At 40.7% G+C, this 16,573-nt stretch overlaps 3 protein-coding genes across 3 annotated transcripts; 2 read left to right on the forward strand and 1 right to left on the reverse strand.

The window, feature by feature from the left end:
* Positions 1 to 500: 500 nt before the first annotated feature.
* rpp14 (ribonuclease P/MRP 14 subunit) lies at positions 501 to 8,151 on the forward strand. The gene is made up of 6 exons (XM_038295856.1): positions 501 to 604; positions 6,029 to 6,150; positions 6,237 to 6,321; positions 6,457 to 6,533; positions 6,618 to 6,696; positions 8,094 to 8,151. Exons 2-6 carry the CDS (start codon positions 6,047 to 6,049, stop codon positions 8,148 to 8,150), a joined length of 402 nt encoding a protein of 133 aa, XP_038151784.1. The 5' UTR covers positions 501 to 604; positions 6,029 to 6,046; the 3' UTR covers position 8,151.
* LOC119790336 (hydroxyacyl-thioester dehydratase type 2, mitochondrial-like) lies at positions 8,122 to 8,643 on the forward strand. Its single transcript, XM_038295855.1, has one exon. It carries the CDS (start codon positions 8,157 to 8,159, stop codon positions 8,631 to 8,633), a length of 477 nt encoding a protein of 158 aa, XP_038151783.1. The 5' UTR covers positions 8,122 to 8,156; the 3' UTR covers positions 8,634 to 8,643.
* A 3,165-nt stretch (positions 8,644 to 11,808) lies between these two features.
* On the reverse strand, positions 11,809 to 14,997 carry LOC119790340 (tripartite motif-containing protein 35-like). The gene is made up of 2 exons (XM_038295859.1): positions 14,863 to 14,997; positions 11,809 to 13,461 (listed from the first exon to the last, which is right to left on the reverse strand). Exons 1-2 carry the CDS (start codon positions 14,995 to 14,997, stop codon positions 12,145 to 12,147), a joined length of 1,452 nt encoding a protein of 483 aa, XP_038151787.1. The 3' UTR covers positions 11,809 to 12,144.
* Positions 14,998 to 16,573: the final 1,576 nt, after the last annotated feature.

Below are 16,573 nucleotides of genomic sequence, written 5' to 3' on the forward strand. Positions count from 1 at the left end.
AATAATAATTGCACATTAACATTTTCAAGCGTTTAAGAATTAAAACAGTTAAAAAAATGAGTTGTTTTTTTCTGTACTGCATGCGGTAACATAATTTGGCCACCAGAGGGCAGCACCACCTATCGTTTCACCAGGGCCGTCAAAGAGCAGTTAAACTTTCAAGATGTACCACTCTTTTCTTTTCCATTAATCATGCATATCTAGCGTTAAAACGTTAAATGAACTCTTAAATAATGTTTTAAAGTAATCAACCGATATTGTTTTGTGTCTAAATGTTGCGAGTGTTGTCTTTTGTTTATAGTTTAGACGAAATTAGCATTAAAGTTATTTCGTGTAAAAATACATTGAATATTGAATAAATAAGCCGAATGTCATTTTGGCCTAACAATATATTGATAACACAATTTTAAATTAATCTAAATTGTTCAATAAAATAATGGGTTCAAATTCGCTATCTGTGGAAAAACACGATTAAACGTAACCAGGAAGTTCGGCATCTTTGTCAGAGTGACACCTCTTCATCACAAAGATATGTCAGCTAAGTGCGCATGCGTGGATCACTTTGATGGCGGCAGAGAAAGCACGCTGTGTTCTGGAGCTGTAGACGGTGAGTAGAGACATCTCCCCTGCCTCCTGTCAGAGGATCTGATCTGATCGATGGTTTAGCAGCTCCGCGTTCCTTCTCTGATCCTCTGAGAGCTTCCAAAGGTCAAAGGAAGTGACCTCAATTTGACCATCAGGGAGAGTTCAGGGTGTTTTAATGAGGACAGTCCAAATACTCACACTAAGCCCTATATAAAGTGTTCACCAGGAGGAAGTGCCCTTAAAGGAATAGTACACCCAAAACATGATTAGGCTTCATTTTCTACTCACCCCCATGCTGAACAACACTCTGGAGTACTTTTTTGATATCTCAAATGCATCTGGAGATCTGGGAGGCTTCTTGCTGTCTGCTGACATTCAAATAATGGAGGTCTATGGTGCCCGAGGCAGAAAGGTCCATAAAAGTCCACAAACAACGTGTCAATATTCCTCCATACTGCTCGTCCAATGTATTCCAAGTGTCCTGAGTGGGTAGCGTCCATAATTTACTCGAAACGAAGTCATTTAGAATGTTTTTAGAGCATAAACAGTAGTGTATAGGATTTCCTAAAAGTGCGCCCCTGCGAGTTCACCAGCCTACGGAAACTGCGGCAGACCAAACCAGATGAAAGTGCGCATTCAGCGTCTGCTCTGCCAATAATGCAAGCGTAGAAGAAGAAATGTGCTGTTTACCTGTGCAAAGAAAGAAACAACGAAAGAAAAATGTCTGAGGACTTCAGTGTTGAGGAAGAGCATGAGTTCTTTGCCGAGCTGAATGCGCACTTTCATCTGGTTTGGTCTGCCGCGGTTTCCGTAGGCTCGTGAACTCGCAGGCGCGCGCTTTTAGGAAATCCTATACACTACTGTTTATGCTCTAAAAACATTCTAAATGACTTTCTTTCGAGTAAATTATGGACGCTACCAACTCAGGACACTTGGAATACATTGGACGAGCAGTATGGAGGAATATTGACACGTTTTTTGTGGACTTTTATGGACCTTTCTGCCTCGGGCGCCATAGACCTCCATTATTTGAATGTCAGCAGACAGCAAGAAGCCTCCCAGATCTCCAGATGCATTTGAGATATCAAAAAAGTACTCCAGAGTGTTGTTCAGCATGGGGGTGAGTAGAAAATGAAGGCTAATCATGTTTTGGGTGTACTATTCCTTTAAGCTACAGTAGCTACTGTCCGACTTTTCAGGACATTTAACCCAAACCCTCCATTTGGCAATCACTGCTTAAAATATTTTTTAAAAAGCAACAAGAAATGCTTTAATATTCACAAAAATACAGTAAAATATTAATAATTTTGTTAATTAGATCTGAACACAAGGGTTTTATTCAGCACAGGTACTGGAGCTCAGTTTTTAATCATTCTTTATGAAATAAACAAAATGAAAACAAAAATATTTGCAGTGTTGAAGATATATCTTAAGTGATATAAAAATACAGATTAACACAGGGGGTCCATAGAGGTACTGCATGGGGGTTGCGAAAGTTTTGGTTGATTAGACTTTTTTTTATTTTTTTTATATTCCTCCTGCAATTTTGTCCACTTATTGAAATGTCTTTAAATCCACATTAACATGAATTCAACAGACTGTAGTAAACAGATAAATGGAGGCAGAAGATGTCTTTCAGTCATCAATGCACACATTCAGCGACACACAGGAGCCTTTCAAGCTGGGCACTGTTTCATTCACAACACCTGTCCCATCAACCAGGAATCAGAAATACTTTAATAATCCCAGGGAGGGATTACTTTAGTTACATTACTCCATCTGTAATAAAGTGACTATAGGACCAGTTTGATAGAACACAGTTTCATACAATATATATAATTAGGGGGTCCCCACTCCATCGCCATTAGTTTGGGGTCCTTGGCCTGGAAAACCTTGAAGACCCCTGGTATAGAATATAGAAGAGCATCTGTGGGGGAATAAGGAACTGCATAAAAATGCTAGGAGAAAGAAAATGAAAATAAAGGCATGTTAGAAATGAAGTATTTGGACCTTTGAAGACATCTTTCCTGGTAGTCTTTTAGTTTTCATTGTTTTGATAGAAGAGAATCTAAAAATCATTTAAAAAATGTAAGAAGGGGAGATGGCTTTCCAAATACTGCAATTAATATTTAAAAAAAAATCAAAAATACCAACTTAGGCTGTCAATCTAGAGTCTAAATATTCCATTTTAAAATTAGAAATATTATCAGTAGTGATAACTGAATGTTTAATTTAAGACCAGAATACTTTAGGAGACTCTTTTATTCAGCAAAATGTATTTACCTCAAATGTGAATCTCTTGCCTCATTGGACGCTGGTCGATGTGCCTATAGGGCGGCCATCTTGGATCAGACCACAGTTCAGACAGCTGCTGTCGGAATGAATAGGAGGCCCCTTAGATCTAATTTTAATCACATTAAAGACAAGTCAGAGATAATATCGCAATAATCTCTTACATGTCACAACCACTTAAAAGACCAAAATTAATCCTAAAATTACTAGGGATGCACGATATTGGAATTTTGGCCGATATCCGATATGCCGATATTTTAAAATGCATGCGGCCGATAACCGATACCGATATTAAAACTGAAAAATAAATCATGTTATATTCATTCCTTGTGCAAAATTTGAAAAATACTCCAACTGGTGTTATGTATAACAAGTCAAATTTAATGACAGTTAAGATGTGCTGGACAGACAATCACTTAAATTCAAAATAGTCTGAAAACAAAGGTGATTATGCAGGTACAAATTAAAAATTACTAACTCAAATTAGTAAATCTGCTCAGTGCAAACAAACTGAAAAGTGCAAAAAATGTGGTCAGCTTCAGTTCTTTGTCCAGTTCAGTGTTCACAGCACTATTTCAGCTCCAAACACATAATTTAACAACACATCCTGCCCTTTTAAAGTCCATAGAAAAATACTCAAAGACTGACAGGCAAATGTAAGTATTTTAAAAGTCAAGTGTGAGAGGCAGGTTTTTTTGGACAAAAATAAGCATCTCTGCCTTTTCACAAGCTATGCGGTTTCTTTTTTCATCAATGATATGTGAAACAGCACTGAACAGCCGTTCGCTGTCAACACTAGAGCTGGGGGCACTGAGGTACTTGCATGCAACCTGAGCAAGAGCTGGGAAGCGGGCCTGGTTGGAATTCCAGTACTCCAAAGGACTGGCAGTTCTGGGAATGGTGGGTTCACCCAGGTATATGTGTACCTTTTAAAACTAAAAAAGAAAGCAAATATGAAATTTTATTGCAAGCACAAACAGTACAATAAAGTGCAAATCTTTTTTATGCATTTACTGAACTTTACATTAGTAGTTATTCTTAGATTATTCACCTGTGATGCTGTCTCGCTTGTGGAGGCGTGCTCTGGGGAAATGCTCTCTTCGATGATTTCGTCGTACATGTCCAACAGTGATCCAGTTCGGGCCTTCTTCTTTGGTGGAAGGTCATCTGTACTGGCATCTCCGTGCTCACTACCATCTCTGACACTGTGACTCATTTCATTGATGGCGCTTAGTATCAGGTTGTGCGCTCCCTCCTTCATTTCTCTGTCGAAGTAACGATCTTTAAATCTTGCATCCAGCATGGTTGCAACAGCATAAAGTGCTTTTCTTTGCACACCATCAAAGCGAGCACGGACAGCTTCCAGCAGAGTACTTTTGGCTGTCTGCACACCTCTGTCTGACTCACTTGTCTTGCTCAGCACTTGTCTTGCTCAGCAATGCCACTACGGCTGGTATGACCTCTGAAACAGATGCCTGTGCAGAACTGATCTCTCTGGTCAGTTGCTCGAAGGGTATAAGTAGGGTGATCATATTTTCAAGAATTCCCCACTGGTTTGCCGTCAGAGTCACTGGGAGGTCAAAATCAGCAGCATACGCACCCAAAGCTCTCTTATGCTCCACCAGGCTCTGCATCATATAAAAAGTCGAATTCCATCGCGTGGACAGGTCATGTTGAAGCCTTTTAATAGGAATCCCAAGCTCATTCTGTACATCTTCAAGTCGACTGCAGGCTAGTTGTGAATGTTTGAAGTGCCCAACTATTTTCTTGGCCACGGCTACAACGTCTGAGATGCTGCGCTGAGACAGCACGCCTTCATTCACTGCGAGCTGCAAGCTATGTGCCATGCACGGCAAACTTGGTACACCCAAGTCCATCAATGCCTTAGTCACATTACACGCATTGTCCCTCACAACAACGTGCACATTCTCCTTTGAAATTTTCCACTTTTCAAGCATGCATTCAAAAGCAGATGTGAGCGCAGCTGTGGTGTGGGATCCTCTGCACTCTTGCGCATGAAGAACAGCCTTTTTAAGCTCGAAGTTTTTGTTAATCCATTGTGCTGTAAGGCTTAGCATGCTTACAGGGCTAACACTTGATGTCCAGATGTCTGTGGTGAAACTCACCCAAGTGCAATCGGCAATGATCTTCTCAATGCGGGTGGAAATTTCCGCTTGCAACTCTGGCAAGGCTACATCCGAAAAATACCTCCGACTGGGGACCGAGGTTCAACGTATTCCAAAAATCTCCTGAATCCAACGTCTTCAACGAATGAAAAAGGCTGGTTATCCAGAGCAATACACTCCATCAGTTTCTGAGAGATGCCTTTTGCCCTTGGGTGATCGCAGCTGAATTTCTTGGATTTATCCAAGGCTTGATGGAGAGACTGCTGCTGGAGAAGCTTCGATACGCTGCCGCCGCCGCTGGTAACCTGCTTCTTTTTTTCCTTTCTCGCCGCCAAGAACTCGGTGTAACGGTCGTCAGGATGACGGCTCTTGAGATGGTTAATCAGGTTAGTGGTGTTGAAAGACTTTGTTTTAAATCCTCCACGCATCACTGATGCTGAGCACTCATTGCAGATAGCAGTTTTGTTATCTGTTTCCGATACCTTAAAAAACATCCACACAGCTGACATTTTGTTTTCATCTGCTACAGTAGCTGCCCAGACGTGATAAAGGTGCGCCGGTGAACACGGCGTTGTGACGTTTGTATCCTTGCGTGGGAGGGGTGTGGGCGGCAGAGGAAGGAGGACAGGGGAAAAAAACATATCGCAGGTTCATTACCAAACAGCGACCTGATCGGTTAAATATCGGTTGAATATCGGTGGGGTGGCCGATGTCCGATATTCAGTTTTACGGCCGATACAGGGTGATACCGATAGGGGGCCGATTATATCGTGCATCCCTAAAAATTACCTTTCAGTTAGATTACACATATTTCAGGTGTGAGCTGGGTTATTTAAAACACCTCTGTCTTTTTTTAAAACAACCTTTGGATCTTATAGAACCCCTTTTATCTGGATGGGTTGTCTTTAAAGTGGGGATTCTGACTACTAGTGGCTCATGGAGGTACTGCAAAGGCAGTTAAAGGTTTAAAACTAATTTCTAATCTAGAACTTTACCCTGGTGATCATCGTTTCTTCTTCTTCTTCAGGCTGTAGAAAGATGAAATGGAAAGTAGAATGAGTCCAAACGACACAAAGGCAGAATCCTCTGGTTACCAACGAGTCGTTTTGAAGAACGCTTCACCGCATCACTACCTGAAAGTCCGCCTGTAAGTCTCTGTTTGTTAAAACAGCCGTCAGTCTTTGTTTCTATGCTTTAAGTTAGATCCAACCAGAGCTCATGTTGTGCGTTCAGGCTGCTGGAGGATGAGACGAGCAGAGTGAGCGCTGTAGAACTAAAGAGCTTCATCATCACCTGCCTAAAGGGTCTGCATGGAGAGGTGAGAGCATCACTGTTACAGATCAGACAGCTTGGAGGGATTCAGAGGAAATGAAAGGTTGTGAGCTCTTTGCCAACGTTTGAGGTGCCCAGATCCTGATGTTTCCTCTAATATTTTTGTACGAATGGGCCTCAGGTTGGAGCTGCGTTAGACGTCGATGTGCTGAAGTACGAGGAGGAAACGCTGACCGCTCTGCTGCGTGTTCAAAGCAGGTACGTGTCATGGAGGGACGTCAGCAGCACATTCAGAGGCTTCAGCTGGGTTGCTCTCCCATCATGTGTGTGTTCCTTTTTCAGAGGTTTGGTGAAGCTGTGGAGCTCCCTGACACTGCAGGGGTCCTACCAGAACCAGGCCTGTGCCCTCAGGGTTCTGCAGGTCAGCAGACCATAGATCGATCTGTCTGTCTGTCTGTCTGTCTGTCTGTCCGTTATATAAAAAATAACTGGAATATAGATAAATGTCAAAAGAAGGACCTGTTTTTCCCAGGATATAATTACAATTTGGGTTTAATTTTTTCTACTAAATTTAGAAAACAACAAAAAATAAGACCAAACTGTTGCAGATATTAAAAAAACAGCCATAAAAAGATTTTTAATAAATAGACATCAAGAAAAGCAGTAGAAATGGTTGGCCATATCAGACAGAATGGACACATGATACATAAATGGAGGCTTTCTTAATTCTGATTATTTGGTTTCCCTTGCTTCAAATGACGTCCCACTTGTGCTTCATACTTTTGGCCACTAGAGGTCACCAAAGAAACCTGTGTTGAAAAGTTTTGAGCCCTTTTTGTTAAAAGCTTTAGAAAGCCTCGTTTGGCCAGCAGCGCACTCAGTATGGACATGTTTTAGGTTTTCATGCATTCTGCTTCTCCTCTGGAGTAATTTTTTTCTCAGCTAAAATAAACACATTTTAGAAAAAAAAGCTGTAGTTTGGTGCACAGTAGCTGAGGATGATGCAGTTTTCTCATGCTGTGCGTCAGGTTATCGGCTCTTTTTGAATCAGTTTGTTTGAGCTCAGCTCTTATTCCCAGCCCCGTAGTTCCAGCAGACATTATATCTTCTATCAAATGTGAAAACCTTGCTGCCCCTCCCACCCAGGCAGTATCAGTGGTGCCAACTGTGCAGAAAAACAGCCAGCTGGTAGCGCTCGTCTGGCTCACAAAGTGAGTTTATGCAGCTAATTCAGATGTAAACACGAAGGCAGAAGCGGTTCTAACAGAAACAAACTGAAACACTCTGCTTAAAAAAACAAGACAAAACAACACAGATCCATTCGGACCGAGCTCCGAGTTCTAACCCACGTTTCTGAAGCTATTGGTTCCAATTATTAGAACATTTCTGCAGAAAGAACAACTTATTTCTTTATTATTTACTTTATAGAATGTTCTGTTAATTCTTCTGCATATTTTTTTAAAGACAAAATAGATTTCCAATATCTAGAATAAAAATTATTATATCTATTATTGGAAAAATAAAAGCTAAACTAATAAGATGTTTTTTTCTTCTTAATGTAAATAAGTTTTCACCCTGATTTGACTCTAAATATTTATATTTATGTTTATAAATATTTTATATTTGATCATAAAGTGTTTGCTGAGGGTAATTTTAAATCCAAAAATTTTACTTTAAGTTAGTATTTTTATTAAAGAACAGGTTAAATGATGATCTTTGAACTGAAATGCAGTTTTATTTGCAGTCGATCAGAGATGCTGAGTAGAACTAAACCAAGTCCAGACATCCGTATGACTCTGTGTCTCATGCTGCCTTCAGGTGTCTCCGTTCCTTCTGGCGCTGACGGGAAACAGTCGTGATCTGCAGCTGGACTGAAGCAGAATGACTTTTGTTTGGAGGGCGTTCTTCAACAGGCTCCGCCCCTCCTCCTCGGCAGGAGCTCCTCCCCTCAGACGGCTGCTTCACGTCGGGCAGCAGGCCTCCATCACCAAAGCGTTCAGCTCCCGAGACGTGGAGCTGTTTGCCGAGCTGACGGGCGATGCCAACCCTCTCCACGTCGACCCGGCCTATGCCAGCGCTACGTCCTTCGAGGCGCCCATCGTTCACGGTGTCCTCATTAACGGCCTGATCTCTGCGGTGCTCGGCACCAAGATGCCGGGTCCCGGATGCGTCTTCCTGTACCAGGAGATCCACTTTCCGGCGCCGCTCTACATCGGAGAAGAGGTTTTGGCCGAAGCAGAGGTCCGTAAGATCAAGATGTCGTTCGCCTTCATCGCTGTGAAGTGCTCTGTGAAGGACAAGGTGGTGATGAAGGGAGAGGTGATGGTGATGATGCCTGTGGAGCAGCAGGAGAGATGAGGAACCGATGCAGGAGTTTTTTTCTTGGGTTTTACTTTCATTAAGTTATTGTGGATAATAACCGTGTCAGATGATTTTCATTTTATTTTTTGCTGCACTGAATTCTGTGTGAACTCTGTTGAATAAAGAAATCAACATTTGTTTTGCAACTTAAAAAAAATGGGGTTATTTTTGTTTTTGTTTTTTTTTGTTTGATAAAATCTTTTCATCCTGTCAAATTCATCTGATGCTGCCTGTAAACAGGAAGAGTTAAAGTAGCGCCCCCTGCTGGAAAATCAAAGCTCAACTGTGTTTAGAGGTTATCAAACATTACTATGATGTTATTGAAGGAATCTGGGAAATAAAAACTAAACCTGATGGAAGATTTTTCAGATTTTCCATTCTAACACTTAAAATGTTTTACTTAAGTAACTTTATTAAGATCAAGTTTCTAATTATAGCTGAATGCAGTTTTTTACTGTTTAAAATAAATCAGTAGGAATAATGGGAGGAGAATTAATTTAAAACATCTGAGGTCATCTTTATATGATACCAATATCTTTTATTTGTACAGGTCATCAAGATTTTATCTGGTATCATCTCTTTGTCAATGTCAGTCATATATTCAATGAAGTTTATTTTTATAGCAGCAATTCACAACATGCATCATCTCAAGGCTTTTTACAGAGAAAATACAGTCAGATTGGTTCAAAGTTTGTCAAGGAAAACCAATTGATTGATTCCAGTCACTGAATTGAAAAACACGCTCCTCCTGGAAGAGCCTGTGGAGATGACCTTTGGTTGCTTTAGGGTTATATATCCATCCATCCATCCATTTTCTGACATGTTTATCCCTGCTGGGGCTTCGTGAGGGGTGCTGGTTCCTCCAGCTGTCTACGGTGAGAGTCGGGGTACACCTTGGACAGGTCTCCACTCCATTGCAGGGCAACACAGAGACAAACAACCATTCATGCACACACTCACACCTAAGGAGAATTTAGAGAAGCCAATGAACCTAACAGTCATGATTTTGGACTGTGGGAGGAAGCCGGAGTACCCAGAGAGAACCCATGCATGCTCCGGGACAAGCAAACTCCATGCAGAAAGACCCCGGGCCAGGAATTGAACCCAGAACCTTCTTGCTGCAAGGCAGTAGTGCTTAATCACTTACTGTAATATAAATTCACCAAAATTAAACAAACTGCCTCCTGTTTTTTTTAACACCTCAGGCTCCTTAAAATGACACTCTTCTGATGCTTCTTTTGTAGCTGCAGTTAGCTGGCTACTCCATAAATTACAGGAACATCAGGGTGTGGGGAGGTTTTTTCAGCAAATGTTTCTAGCAAACTTCAAAAATTGAAGGAAGGATGAATGGAAAAATGTTCAGAGAATGGGCCAAAATCACACCTGAGCAATGCATGCAACTAGTTACTCCATACAGGAGGCGTCTTTAAGCTGTCATTACCAACAAAGGCTTTAGTACGAAGCATTAAATACATTTCAGTGTGTTCAATACTTTCCCTGTGTCATTTCACTTTATTTAACGTAACTTAATTTCTGGAAATTATGGTTTGATTATTTGGATGTGTGGACTGAACAAATTGTTACCGACATCTGGTAAACAATGATGGCGTGTTCAATACTTATTTCACCAACAATATATATATATATATATATATATATATATATATATATATATATATATATATATATATATATATATATACACTCAACAAAAATATAAATGCAGCACTTTTGGTTTTTCTCCCATTTTTAATTAGATGAACTCAAAGATCTAAAACTTTTTCCAAAGCACAATATAACCATTTCCCTCAAATATTGTTCACAAACCAGTTTAATTCCGTAATCCATCGCAGCTCACAGGTGTGCCATATTAAGATGTTGATTTGACACCATGATTAGTGCACAGGTGTGTCTTTGACTGCGCACAATAAAAGGCCACTTGGTGGGTGTGGAGGTAGAGCACATGACCCATCTACTGGCTGTTGCAGGTTCCTGTTCTGGTTCTGCAGACCTTTGCTGAATGTCTTTCTCCTGTCTTCTAAACCCATTTCCTGTCTTAATACTATAAAAAAATAAAAATAAAATAAAGGCCACCAGAGCCTGAAAATAAACTTAAAAAATATCAAGTCATCTCTCTAAAAAAAATCCTCATTACTGGATGTTCTTTGGTTCTCCATCAAACAAGCTCAGTAAAACAAGATACGGATCAGAGCATTTCTTCTCCTGTCATTAGAGATTAAATCTTTTAAATAGTTTTATAGATTTACTGAAACTGAATCAACAGAGAAAAGAATCAAATAGAAAATAATGAAGCAACTTGTAAGAAAGGAACAAAGAAATTCATCATAAATCTATTTGTTTTATATCTTTATTGGATGTAGAAATGATAGACTAACCCAATAAAATATGCTAAAAAAGATTTATCCATCAATCAGGAGGCATCAATGGAAGGAAACAGTGAAAACAGAATTTACAAACATAGACAACATAAAAACAGTGAGTCAATGATATCCATATATTTCCATTTATATGTGAGGAACCATCTTTGACAGAAGAGTTGGCCTGAGGTTCCACCTTCAACTCAGCAACTAAAGTCTGAGAGCAGTTCCCAGCCTTTCATGTGACCAAGGTAGCAAACAGAGGACAATGAATAATGAGAGGAAAGAGCAACATCTCAGGCTAAAGCTCCTCTCTGTGTTCTACAGGTTACTGGATCCACAGCAATAATCTAAAGACACAGACAGTTGTTTGTGAAATAATGAATCAATTCTGCTCAAATTCACTTGTTTGAATCATATATTGAAATAAAGGAGAACTAATCTAATCTATAACACTAAATGCTATTTTCTCCATGTTAAATGTTGACTGGTGTATATTTTAAAAGAGATTTTAATACATTTCAACATCATTATATACTTTCAAATCCCAACAATGCACTATATGAATTCAATTATATGAATTAAAAGTAAAAGTCTGCTGATATTTTTGTCTTTTGATTCTTCAGTTATATTTGAGTTATATTTCTACAAAGAAAAAAATAAAGTACCTATTTGTAGATTATTTAGAAACATGTTTAGCTAATAAGACTGATAGAAATGTTTATACATGAATGAAAGTGAAGAGTCCACCAGGTGGCGCTCTCCAATCTCAGAAAAAAGCAGAAACCAGATTCTGCAGCGTTCATCAGTCTGGATGTTTGGATCTCAGTTTGTTTCCATCAGCAGAGCTCTCCAGGGTCCTGATGTCTCCACTAACCTCACCTGTTCCCTGTTCATGATCAGCACACCTGGATCTGCTGTCAGAACCAAACTAAACTCCACATCATCCACTTCATGTCTTAGTTTGTAGCATCTGGACAGATTATGAAGCAGATCTGAAACTGACCTGAAAACAACCAGATGATCAGTCAGATCAGATCAGATCATCTCCAGTTTCCTGTTTCAAACACTGAGTTTCAATCAGATCAATAAGGTTTCATTTGGACTTTGTGTTCTTCATGCTGAGAACATCAGAGCTGCTGTTTGCTCACTGAGATCTTCATGGGTAAGATTTTTACTGTATCATCACCAGTGGAAAATAATGGAAACATCTTGTCAGTGAATTTGTGTGTGTGAAAGCTGTGTATATGTGTGTTTGTCTCCAGATCAGAGAAGGACAGCTTTCCTCTGTCCCAGTCCAGATTCACTCGGATCCTCTGGAGCTTCTTCTCTACTGACAGAACTTCAGGAGGAGCTGGTGGAGATTGCGCATAGTATTTCCCTTCAAACAACCATATAATCAACAATCCAGACACTATAATTCCCTTCCTCTTGGTAGACTCTTCTAACACACCAAGTCTCCAACCTCCACTGTCTCCAACATCAACATCCCAGCTGTGATTCCCTGAGTTAAAGCCCTCAGAACTCAGGACAGAACAGGACCAAAACCCAAACCTCTCTGGATTATCAAGAAGCTTTTGTTCCTCTCCAAAAGTCCCACTGGTCAGGTCTTCAGACAGGATGAGTCTTGAACCAGCAGTGTTTGGGTCCAGGATGAGAGGAGTGTAGGACACCATGTTCTTCATGTTGCTCCAGATGTTGAAGGCCAGGTTGCCCAGATGTTTGGCCTGGTCTATCAGAGCTCCTGAGGGCAGCTGTGGATCCTCCAGCAGGGGGCAGCGCTGGACTCTTTCCACTGCAGCCTTGTAGTTGTGCAGGAATGAGACGTCTTCAGCTCTCAGCTCCTCCTCTGTGGCTCTGACTGTGTCTGAAAGAGCTGCTATCTCTCTGCTCAGAGCCTCCATCTTCTCCTTCATCATCCCTCTCTTCTGCTCCTCTTCCTCCCTCAGTGCAGCCAGCCTGGCCTCCTCTTCCTCTGCTAGAAACTGATGAAGCTTCTTAAACTGCTCCTTAATCAGCCTCTCTGTGTGTCGGGCCTGGACCTTCATGTGTTCTGCTGTCTGATCAAACTCCTCTTGAACTTTCTTTCTGAGCTCCAGCTTCTTCTTCAAAGGTTCCAGAGTTTCCTGAAGTTTCTTCTTGTGTTGCTGAGCAGCTTCATCGATGGGTCTGAATCTGTGCTCGGTGTGTTTTTCTGAATCTCTGCAGACGAGACACACTGGCTGCTGATGGTCCAGACAGAAAAGTTTGAGTTTCTGAGAGTGCAGACTGCAGAGATCCTCTGAAGCTCTCTGCTGTAAGAAGGTCTCATACAGGTTCTTCAGAACATCCATCCTTGAATATTTCTTCTTACAAACTGGACACTCTTTTACTGGTTTCTCTTTCCACCAGTTCTTCAGACACTCCTTACAGAAACTGTGGCTACATGACAGAAGAACTGGATCCTCCTATAAGCTGGAAGCCATTTAGTCTCTGAGTGAAGCTGAAAACACAGAAGGTCCAGTCAGTCATGGCTCCCCTCCCTCCTCTACTAACTTCCCTCAAAGTGACTCTGAGTGGTGTTCTTGGTCCAACTCACCTTCAGTGTGTGGAGTGTGAGCAGCTTGAAGCAGCAGTGTTGGAGGTTTCCACTTTTCTCTCCTGCAGCTGGACTCACTCAGAGGAAGCTGCTAGTTTGGTCTGAAGGTGAATCTGATCGTCTGGGAGTCTCTCTGCAGGAACCAACAAGCACAAACTGCTTCCTGCTTTAGTTTAGCTCCAACTAAGGTGTGTTTCATTCCAAAGTCCTGAATTCAACCTCTAGCTGTTATAAAACTCAATGATTAACAGGTTTTATTTCTCTCTGCTCAGATCAGAACATAACCTGTAATAAAGACTCCAATAATCTGTCCTCAGTGCTGCAGTCGTTCAGCTCTGACTGAAATTTCTCTCCCAGATGTTCGTTCAGGAATAATCAGCTGACCTCCACAAAGTTCTCCTCTTCCTCCAGACCTGCTGCAACAACAACTCAGTCTCTGGAGCTAAATGTGGTTCTAATGTGATGCTTTTTCTTTCATTGACTTCTTTTTATCATTTGTTGCTAAATATAACAGAATCAAATGTTTTGATCTCATTCCGGGTCAGAACAGCATCACTTGTTAATCACTCTCAGTCAGTGAAGCTGAGATGTTATCAATGGAGCCAAATGGAAATAATCAGTATTGAGACGCTGAAAAGTTTCTTTGCTCAGATCTTAAAGGTCTAGTTGAGGATTTTTTTGAATTTTTGAAAAAAATTTCCGATCACACTGAGCCTGGTTCTGCTGTAGGTTTCTTTCTGTTTAAAGGGAGTTTTTCCTCTCCACTGTCGCTACAAGCATGCTTAGTGTGAGGGATTGCTGAAGAGTCAATGAGTCGATGCAATCAGCTGGTTTTCCTTAGATAGAAAACTTTGAATCAATCTGACTGGATGATCTGGTGAACTATAAAGTGCCTTTAGATGACGTGTTGTGAATTGGTGCTATAGAAATAAACTGAATTGAATATTCATCAAATCAATACTGTAGATTAATTTTTACTACTATAATGATTAAAAATGCTTTTCCACTAATTCTAAATCCAGGTGACTTGTATAAACACTTGCAATAGTTTTTTCTCTTAAAAAAAGTATTTAAACAGTCTTAAACTTTATTATAACATATATTGTTAATTTCATATTTTCTACTGCTATAAATTAGATTTTCTAATAAACCAGTATATCAACTTCACCTGTTTCGTTTCCTTTATTTTCATATTTCAAATCATAGCCATCTAACTTAAAATGAATCCCTTTATCCTCATTAAACTAAACCTCTGATATTGTAATATTACTAAACGGCTGAACAACGACTGCCACCTCCAGAAGTTCTTGGAGGATTCTGCCATATCTGGCCTCATCACAGGCTGAGACGACTCAGAGATCAGACAGTGGACTCTGGACTTGGTGGCCTGGTGCCTGCAGAACATCCTCCTGACTAATGCAGGGAAAACCAAGGAGCTGGTGGTGAACTTTCACCGAAGCAGATCCATCCCACTGACACCAGTGAACAGCCAGGAAACACATTGAGATAGAGGACTCTTATAAGTACCTAGGTGTTCATCTGAATAACTGGACTGGACTCACAACACTGAGCATCTACAAGAAGGATCAGAGCAGCTTCTTCCTGCTGAGGAGGCTGAGGTCTCTTGGAGTGCAGGGGGCGCCCCTAAAGACTTTATCTGACTCTGTTGTGGCATCAGCCATCCTCCATGGAGCTGTCTGTTGGAGCAGTAGCTTATCTGTAGATCAGCTGATCAGGAAGGCCAGCTCTGTGATTGGATGCCCTCTGCACTCAGTGCAGGAGGTGGGAAATAAAAGGATCTTATCAAATGGAAATTAGCATCTCTGTTGGATAATGTCTACCAGCCCATGCATGAATCTGTTGCAGAACTGGAGGGATCTGGAAGGAAGGATCTGTGATAACGCTCCCTGGTGCATTTAGGGTGCAGCAGTCTGTCACTGAAGGAGCTCTCCAGTTCAGCACCAGCTTCATGCATGGGGGGGGGGGGGGGGGGGGGCATCCAATCAGAGCTGGCCTTCCTGATCAGCTGATCCAGCCGCTTCCTCTCAGCTACAGATAAGTTACTGCTCCAACAGACAGCTCCTTAGAAGATGGCTGATGCCACCATGGAGTCAAAGAAGGTCTTTAGGAGCGCCCCCTGCAGTCCTAAAGACCTCAGTCTCAGCAGGAAGAATCTGCTCTGATCCTTCTTGTAGAGCCTCAGTGTTCGATAAACCACTTGGGAAAACATCAGTTCTGAATTCTTAGGGTTTAATAGTGTCACACATCATCAATAAGAAAAATTCTAACAGGATCCCTCTAAATCTGATTTGTTCATCCTTAAAATTGAAGCAGCATCTTAAGCAACAACAGAACCAGAATTGTATTTGGATTATTCTGATCCAGTTGTTTTCAGTTAGCAAAATTAATTTTATCTAAACCTTCAACTTGAATGTTAGATCCAGTTCCAACAGTTATTTAAGGAATTATTCCCTCTGATTTCCACCTACGTTTTATATTATAATCTGTAAAACAGAGATATGTACCACAGGCTTTTATAGAAGCTGTAATTAAATATTTACTTAAGAAACCTTCGCTTGATCCTGATTACTTAACCATAAACCATGTCTATTCTAAAATGATATAAAACAGTTGTAAATAGTTCAAAGAATCACAAACCCAGTTTTATTTCAAATTTCAATGGCTTTATTTTTATGTATATAGATTTGTATATATTTATATATATTATATTTATATATATATATATATTTATGAAACGTGTTCTCAGTTGCTTGATTATCATCTTTTGTTCAAACGACATGACACTAAGACCAGGGCATTCCACATGATCATATCTTACAAAAGAGTAAAGAAAAACCAGGAGTGTGTGCACACACACACGCACATCCATCAGCGTGCACGTGTCGTGCTTCTTTCTGTCTCTACAGAGAACCGAAGGTCACAGAACCAATGGGACGAGTGGACAGGGAGGAAGAGGAGGA

Source organism: Cyprinodon tularosa, unplaced genomic scaffold, assembly GCF_016077235.1.
Source record: "Cyprinodon tularosa strain WSP-4 unplaced genomic scaffold, ASM1607723v1 ctg361, whole genome shotgun sequence".
Taxonomy (NCBI): domain Eukaryota; kingdom Metazoa; phylum Chordata; class Actinopteri; order Cyprinodontiformes; family Cyprinodontidae; genus Cyprinodon; species Cyprinodon tularosa.